This window comes from Gossypium raimondii, chromosome 8 (assembly GCF_025698545.1).
Source record: "Gossypium raimondii isolate GPD5lz chromosome 8, ASM2569854v1, whole genome shotgun sequence".
Lineage (NCBI taxonomy): Eukaryota > Viridiplantae > Streptophyta > Magnoliopsida > Malvales > Malvaceae > Gossypium > Gossypium raimondii.
Genome location: NC_068572.1, coordinates 37,434,246 through 37,442,707, shown reverse-complemented (window position 1 = coordinate 37,442,707; position 8,462 = coordinate 37,434,246). Strand labels below are relative to the sequence as shown.

The 8,462-nt window shown below is 36.0% G+C and overlaps 1 protein-coding gene across 5 annotated transcripts; it reads right to left on the bottom strand.

Annotated features, from left to right (window-relative positions):
• Positions 1–1,213: 1,213 nt before the first annotated feature.
• On the bottom strand, positions 1,214–8,040 carry LOC105791366 (mitochondrial adenine nucleotide transporter ADNT1). Of its 5 annotated transcripts, XR_001132951.2 has the most exons (10): positions 7,562–8,040; positions 6,396–6,444; positions 5,976–6,139; positions 5,838–5,875; positions 5,286–5,398; positions 5,046–5,159; positions 4,415–4,759; positions 4,176–4,334; positions 2,492–2,817; positions 1,937–2,326 (listed from the first exon to the last, which is right to left on the bottom strand). XR_001132951.2 is itself a non-coding variant. In XM_012619409.2 (8 exons), exons 1-8 carry the CDS (start codon positions 7,717–7,719, stop codon positions 4,251–4,253), a joined length of 1,065 nt encoding a protein of 354 aa, XP_012474863.1. In that variant the 5' UTR covers positions 7,720–8,040; the 3' UTR covers positions 3,909–4,250. The 5 variants fall into 5 exon arrangements, 1 of the variants encoding a protein (XP_012474863.1); XR_008198707.1 differs by lacking the exons at positions 1,937–2,326; positions 2,492–2,817 and adding an exon at positions 1,214–1,665; XR_001132952.2 differs by lacking the exon at positions 2,492–2,817.
• Positions 8,041–8,462: the final 422 nt, after the last annotated feature.

The window sequence follows — 8,462 nt, the reverse complement described above, 5'->3', positions numbered from 1 at the left end:
CATCCCAACCCCCCAAAACCACCTAAGAATTTCTATCGAAAACCCTGAACACTTCCCTAAAACCCTAAACTCTAAACAAAAAAAACCCTATAAAAAACCTTAACCATAATAAAATAAAAACCCTAACCCTAAGAGAGAGAACAACTGGACGCGTTTTCTAGCAAAACTGGCCTATATCCCTAATTAAATTTAAAATCGACCCAAAACCCTATTTAAAAAATGACCTTTAGGCCTTATTTTGCCAACTACCGGCTTAGTTTTAATTAAATAACTTATTCAGAATTTACAAATATTTTAAAAATTACAAAATCCAGGTAAACAATTTTTATTTATTTATTGTAATTCAATTTATCCGTATTGATTAACGAGTTAATAATTTTATATTTATTTTCTCTAAATCAATATATTGATCAATTTTCAATCTGATTCGTTAGCAACTTTATTTATGATTATAGTTAAAAATAACGTAGTAATTGCATGTGTTCGTGGACATTTTTTTTTACAATTAAAACTTACATTATAATTTGGAGGGGATGTCAGTACCATAACACAAATTTTGAATTTTAAATTACCTTTGCATAGCTTTAATCACTTCATAATTTTAGTCACTTGCTACTTTTAGTTGCTAACAGAGTCTTTCATTATGTTGTTGGTGTGGACCGATGCTGTGATCATATTGTTTGTATCAGATAGTTTTTCTTTTATTATTATTTAATGAAAACCAGTTCCCAACTTCTTCAAGTTGAAAAGAGATAGTTGTTTCCAAAGTCAGATTTTCCGTTTTGGTATAGTAGTTAGTTTGCTTCATTGGTTTTGTGGCGGTAAGAGGACTACTAATTTCTAAATATACTAGTGAACGCATGGATTCTATTGCTTGACGTTGTTGGAGAGGTTAGTATATTGAGCATTTTTTCTGAAACTTAATGCTTGGCAGAGGAAAAACAGAAAAATGTGAGCTATTGAACATTCATGAGAACAAAACATTGGTGGATTCTTGTTATTGATCTTTCTGGACTCCTTGGAATAAAATTGGAATTTGCATAATGTACTGTTGAGTTGATTGGTGAAATTTGTATAATGTACTGTTGAGTTGATTGGTGCAGAACATGGAATTAAGTGATTCAAATCCTGTTTCAGGTGGGGACAAAAGGTATGCAAATAAAACTTGGCATACTTTATATTTCAGATTATGTTCCTGATAAACTAAAGTTAGTTTCATAGCCTTCAATGCATGATGGATCTTAGTAGCAACATTACAAATCATTTCTGGTAAATGCTTGTGAGCACGAAACGCTGGAATGCTAAAATAAACAATGTTGGTGGATCTTAGTAGCAACATTACAAATCATTTCTGGTAAATGCTTGTGAGCACGAAACGCTGGAATGCTAAATAAACAATGTTGGTGGAGTGCTGGGCTCTAATCGTTGGAGTATGATAAACTTTGGAAGACCAAAGTGCTAGAAGTAGGAAGAGCAGAACACAAGAGGGGTTGATCTCCGTAGCTTCAGAGCGCAAATGCCAAAAGAGCATAGTCACCAGAGAGAAAGTACAGTCGACAGGGCGTGCAATCGATGTTAGTGTTGCTACAGTTAACTCTAGTACAGCCAAAGCATGATTCGAATCGAGCGTGTCTTCATTACATGTTAATAGCCACGGACAAACACCTACAGGATTCTCATTGACGTTATATGTTTACAACTTTTGCAGTCAATCATTTATAGTTTCTTGTTGACATGGTTTGAAACTTACAAGGTATCCTTAATTCCGCTTTTCAGAATTCATGCTCGAGATGAGATTGTCTTTCTGCACACTTGCTGAGAGAAATTAATCGGTAATCTGGTCCTAATTTGACTAAGAGATGACCAAGCATTGTTAGGGAGTCTATGAAGTGCCTTGTGCATCATGTTGACCCCAAAAAGGATGAACAGCTTAAAGTAAGTAAACTAGGTAATTTCTACATTTTACCAATAACTCTGGTTCCTGGATATTTCAAAATGCCAGTCAGCTTAACATGGTATTCTATTTAAATCAGATTATCTAGCTTCTTTAAGCAAGGTGTGAGAAGCGGAGGAAATCATCAGAAAGTTTCCAACATGCAGCAACAGCTGGAATCTGCAGAACAGCAAATTTCAGAATTGAGCCAGTCTTAATGCTGCTTCAGAAGAAAATAAGTCCCAACTCATAACTTTTGGAGGTTTCAGATGAGGTTCAGCAGGCGCGGGGCACAATAAAACAACTCAGCTGACTTGAGTCCATCAAAAGAGGAAATGCATAAGGGAACTTTTCACGCTCACGGAATTACATGAGGTGCATGGAATCAACCATCTGTTCAGATAAAAGAATTAGAGGCACAAATGACAAGCTTGGAGCAAGAGCTGGAATTATTGAGAACAACAAACAGAGATATGGAAGTGCAGATAGAGAACAAAGCAATTGAAGCAAAACATTTGGCAGAGCAAAATGTAGGACTGCAATCCAAAATTTCAGAACCTGAGATGGTGTCACAAAAGAGAGAGAAGGAGCTTTTGACTCTCACAAAGAAACTCGAGGATAATGAGAACTTGACAGTACAGACCAATAATCTGCTACTGGACATGAAGAGGCTACGGACCCAAAAAGCTAATATGGAAGAATATATTGTATTTAGAAGTGATGAAGCATCAACTTGCATCAAGAGCTTAATGGATCAGTTAAACACATTGCAACAGGAGCTGGAGTCCCTGCATAGCCAGAAAGCAGAACTGGAACTGCAGCTTGAGAGAAAAACTCGAACTATTTCAGATTATGTGACTGACATAGAAAAGGTAAACTTGAAGCTGCACAAAGGAAGATGGAAGAATCATCAGAAGAATTCCATAGAAACATAGAATCTAAAAGTCAAATGGCAGTTGATCTGAGGCAAATGGTTGAGGACCTTCAAAGAGATCTAGAAGCAAAAGGTGATGGGAAAATTACTTCGTCAACCAGATTACAGATCAAGCTAGGCGAGAAGTACAAACAACTTGAAACTTCATTACAGGACTGCAAGGCAACTATTGAAGTCACGGAAAGGAAGATGCAAGAAATGGCTGGAGAGCACAATTAAGAACATTCAATCCAACCATCAAATAGTAGCTGATTTGGAGCAAATTATTGAAGACTTGAAAAGAGATTTTGAAATAAAAGGTGAAGATCTGAGTACTTTAATCGAGAACGTTCACACAATTGAAGTTAAGCTCTCTTCCTTGAAGAACAAAAAATGATTGAAGAAAAGATCAAAACACCCATTCCAGGATGATCACTGATATCTCAGAGAATGTGAAAGCTGTCATCCGTAAATTCTAACATGGCTATGGAAACTACGACCACCATGTTGAAGAAACATCGAAAGAACTAAGGATTGCTAAGCGTTGGGTCAAAGGGACAGAATGAAAAGAAGCAGCTGATGAATGAAATGACTAATTTGATTGAGCAACTGAAACATTAGATAGAATAAGAATCTACATTGCAAGAGAGAACACCAGGTAGAATAAGAACATAAATTGCAAGAGAGAGTTGAGAAGCTATATTAAGGAAAATAAGGAAGAAGAGAAAAATAATCTGCTGAAAGCCATCAAGCATTTGGTGAAGGTGGAATTCTTGGAGATGGCTGGCTAAGAAAGAGAAGATCAAGGTATACTGGGTCTAAGAGAGGAGGAGGGACGCCATTAGGCAGTTGTGCGTGTGGATTTAATACTACCGTAGCCAATGTGATGACCTAAAGGCAATAATCTCAAAAACTGTCAGGGTCCAAAAGGGCAACAACCTAGAGGAAGTCCTTGATATATTTCATGCCATTATTATGTTCATTCTAGTTTTGCATTATGTATCACTTTTCATATGTTCCTTTTCACTCAAGTTGGGCTGTTGATATAAAAACATCCTAAGGTAATGTTTAGTTTGTTGCATGTATTTATTAGAATAATCATGAATATAACTTGGCAACAGAACATTTTAAGTTCACTAAAAGCGAAATCTATCAGAATGTGTATTGGCTGCATCATTTCCTAATGAATATACTATTTTCTGATAACCTCCCGAAAAATACTTATTGGCAAAAGCATATATGAATATGAAAACCTAAGAGCAAAGAAGACAATAGCTATAAGGAAGACATTAAAAAAATACTAAAAGTGAGCTCTAAATATCCTCCTACCTTTCCTTTAAAAGCAAAATAATTCTTGCTCATCAAAATGAACACAAAAGATTGACCAAACTCTTGGGAGTTCCTTCAGTCAGATATCCTTAACTCAACTCCGAGTACATCCTTTACCAACTCGTACGTGACAAATGCAATTGCTATAGATGGAACCACCTAAAACGGGATGGAAAGAGCATTTATTATGCTGTTCGGTATAGAGAAGTTGATTGCAGAGACTAAGATGTTAGACTAACCTTCACTGAATTCGGAACCAAACCCTTGTATAATGCTCCAAAACCTTCATAGCGCACTGTTTTCCTGAATGTATCAACCATACCATTATATTCAATGGGGGCCTTGTTCTTCCCATCACCGGTGACAACTGAAGCAGCATCCTTCCAGCCCACCATCTGCATTCTGCGTCGAATGACATCAAGAGGGTAAGCAACTGTCTGGCCAATGGTTCCAGCAGCAGCTCCACATGCAAGCCTTGTTGTGACACCCAGTTCAGAGTCCTCAACTAGCCCAAGGGGTTTCCTTTTGATCAACCAATCTTTCAGAGATTCATAAACAGCAAAGTTAAGACCGACGTAAGGTACCTATAAACATCATAAAAGTCATTTAGGCCTTTGCATACAAACATAAGGAGAATGATTCTTCCCTTATTGAAGGCCAAAACAGATGCAAAGTGAAAGGGAATAGACCATTGTTTGCCAATGAACAGCTATGTGCAATAACGAACCCGACACATAAGCAGTAATTTAGGAAGGTCTAGAAACAGAACGCATCATCCTAGCCGATGTTTACGTCTATCTGAATGCAGATTCCTGAAGTGCAATAGACAGTAAAGAACGCAGGTTTCAACGCCATAAGAGTTTTACTTACAACTCCTATTACAGATGGTAACCAGCCTTTGTACAATGCACGGGGTCCTTCTTCCCTTAATACTGTTGAAAGAGCATGAAAGATTCCTCTATATTGGTGAGGCGACTTCTCAGTCTGCAAATATAACACATGAACATTAGCCACCAAAGTGATAACAAGAGGCAGGCCTGTATCTTCAGGCATAAGAGTTGTCTGACATAAGTCATATCAATTAAGGTAACAGAAACTCAAAACAAATACCTGAACTGTTAGACGACCTCGTACCATATCCATTGGATAAGTTGCTGACATGGCAATGATTCCAGCACATGCACCAGCTCCAAGGCGTAGAAGCGGAGTGAGTTGTGCATCCTCTGTAAGACAAGGTAAAATCAATAAAGTAACAAGTAAATATGGTAAGCACAACACCCATAACCACTAAAAAGGCAAACTCATCTTCTGCCAATCAGGGCCATATAACAAATTCCAATTTTTTCCCCATTCAGCACTAATGTTTGGCAGAGAAAACATGAATTAGTTTAAGGAAGACAATAGCATCATGGTAACCAATACAAGATTCATCCACATTACAGGTACCACATGCAGACAGAAAGGGATGCACAGTCTTTGTCAATACCATCCAGTGAACTTATTTCTTATAACACAAAATTAGTTATTCAATACACAAAGTTCACAAACAGTACAGTACTTCTTAGCGTCAATAATTGCACAAAAGTAAATGAAATTGAATAGTAACAATCAGCTTCAAATCTCAAGAATATTTACAACTATAGTGCTATTATAAAGGCATACCATTTCCTGATTGCTGCCGATAAAGGTATAAAATCCCCCTGTATTTAGAAAGAAGCAAAAAGGAAGAGATTAGTTCAAACTTTGTACTGTGGTAACAACTGAAGGTTAATAGTGAAGAAAGGAACTGCCAAGGCTTACTTAGAGGCTTCTTCGTAGCTGAAAAACTTCACTGCTGAGTTAGGAATGATGCGAGCACAATTAGTACCATTTCCTTTAAACATTCCCCTGAAACCCTCAGTTCTCCATATGTATTTCAAACCCTGGATTGTTCCATTGTATTTTATACTATGAGGATTCTGAACCTGCAGGCTCGGAAGAAAATCCTGTCAATCCACATGCTGTAAAAAAATGGAAACAGCTACTCTATAATAGAAATACTCTAGGACACATACAATGTAGTTAAAGCTCTGATTATCACCAGCAGTAACAAAATTGAGAATAGAAAATATGTTGAAACTTCACTAGGAAGAACAAGGAGGCATTGGCTATAAACCATAGCGGTACAAAAAAGGAGAACTTAATGGATAAGGACCAAATGATGATGATAACATAAACTACCTGAAGTAAAATTTTTAATCTTTCTAGGGGAGCAACAGCACTACGTGACCTGAAATAGATACAACATACATTAAGTAAAGCAAGCTGGCAATGGAAATGAAAAGTCAAACATTATAATAATACAATATAGATACAAAAGTATTCCATAACCATAGCAAAAGGTGCAATCAGGTCAAATGAAAAAAAGCATCCAAAGGGCAACAGGGTAATATTGCATCCTCAGATCTTCCATACCATTCCCACCATTTTTAGGACAACAAAAGTTGCAAGCAAAGGGTTTAGACAATGGAATGAATATATTCTTCATTTATAAACATCACAAGAGTCAACCATCCCTCAGGCCCTCCAGTGAACTACCACCAAGGCCACAAAAGTAACCATCAAATTTCTCCAAGCATCAAATGGCACCATAGTCAACATCCCTGAATTTTAACGACCATGCCTCTTACTGGGAGTGGAAATATACAAACAGAGAGAAACCATATTGAAAACACCTCACAACCTATTAAAATCCTAAATGAGGAAAAAGGCCTCTTTTTCCCCTGAAGAATCAACGTACGTTAATTCCGTGACAAATTAACTGTTACTTTAAAAAAACATTTTGCATCTCCAAGAATTTCGACATCATTACCGATAAATACCAAACAGTGACCTTTACATGGTTATCATCCCTTATTCACAAGTACCAAAAGAAGAAGAGACCCCAATTCAATATTTTACATAATTAGAGTATCAATAGTAAAAGATTCATAAAACAGAGAATTAAACATATTGAAGAACATTTTCATCATAAAAAATAAAGAGTAATTAAATTTTAACCAACAATACATATTTTCTCGGATTCAACATAATAGAAACATACTTCGATTTTCCAATTTCAAAGTTAACAAGTCCCGTTAAGAAAATCACTGCTTTCCAGAAAAGTAAACGAATTTATATAAAAAAAAAGGTTACATTATTTTTCTAAAAGCGGAAAATTATGAAACTGAGTTGAACAAGCAAAAACCAGAAGGAAAAAGAAAGTTTTCAAAAAAAAAAAGATGAACTAACTTAAAGGACAAAAAAATTATCGGAGGAAACAAAAAAACACGATCAAACTAGTCGAAGATTAACAAAAAAGGAAAAGGAAAGGCAAAGAGCGGATCTTAAGAAAGAAAGGGACTTACACTCCACCGGCGACACCACCAGCAACAAGAGACTTGCAAATACTAAGCAGCGCATGACTCGGCGCCTTAACTCCTTCGCTAGCTATCTTCGCTTCTTCCGCCAGATTCACGATCGTCGAGACCGCCGACTCGCTTCTTTTCACATCCTCAGACGCCATTTTTTGGGGAATAAAATTAAAAAAGGAGAGGAAAAAAGCAATTCAGACAGAGATATAACGTTGGAACCCTAACTTATCCGATCAAAATAAGGCGCTGAGCAGACACCGGTGATCGGAGAAGAAGAAGAGATCCTGTTTGCAGTGATTAGGGGAATGAGTGAAAGTGAGCAAGCATTGGCTAAGTTGATAGAAATACAAAGAAAAGGGAAGTTGTAGAAAAATATAGAACTGTTAGAACTTGGCGGAGATAAATGAAATTTCTATATCCAGAATACCCTCTCTTTTCATTCTACAACTAACCCTCGTTTCCTCTCCAAACAAACAAATATAAGATTAAAAAATAAATCACCAAAATTAATATGAATATGATATAAATTTGAAGTGTAATATTACAGTAAATTCTAAGATTTTGTTTTGATACAAGAAATTATAAAAATATAATAATACAAACATATACACAAGTATACTTGGTTTGGAATCTTTAATTACTTTTTCTTATAAAATAAAATTGTGAGTTACCCTTTAATTAAGAATCTTACGTTGTTTAATGATTTTTATTAATTTAATATAATTATAGTAAGAAAAAGTGATACGTTATTGGCAATTATTTTTCAAGATAGTATTTATTCCAATTTTAAAGTTTGCCAAAATATATGTTCCTTTTAGTTAAGCTTTTAATGAATTTTGGTAAGGCAGACTCATTCTATTCCATTAACTAACTATTGCGTATCGCACTGCTATGT

What these genes read in the sequence shown, in the direction of transcription:
- LOC105791366 (XM_012619409.2), bottom strand. Translation starts at nt 7,719, where the DNA reads ATGGCGTCTGAGGATGTGAAAAGAAGCGAGTCGGCGGTCTCGACGATC. An exon ending in TCGGCAGCAATCAGGAAATG is followed by an intron (nt 5,399 to 5,837) that starts GTATGCCTTTAT and finishes CTTGTCTTACAG; the next exon opens with AGGATGCACAACTCACTCCG. An exon ending in TGGTTCCGAATTCAGTGAAG is followed by an intron (nt 4,335 to 4,414) that starts GTTAGTCTAACA and finishes ATCCCGTTTTAG; the next exon opens with GTGGTTCCATCTATAGCAAT.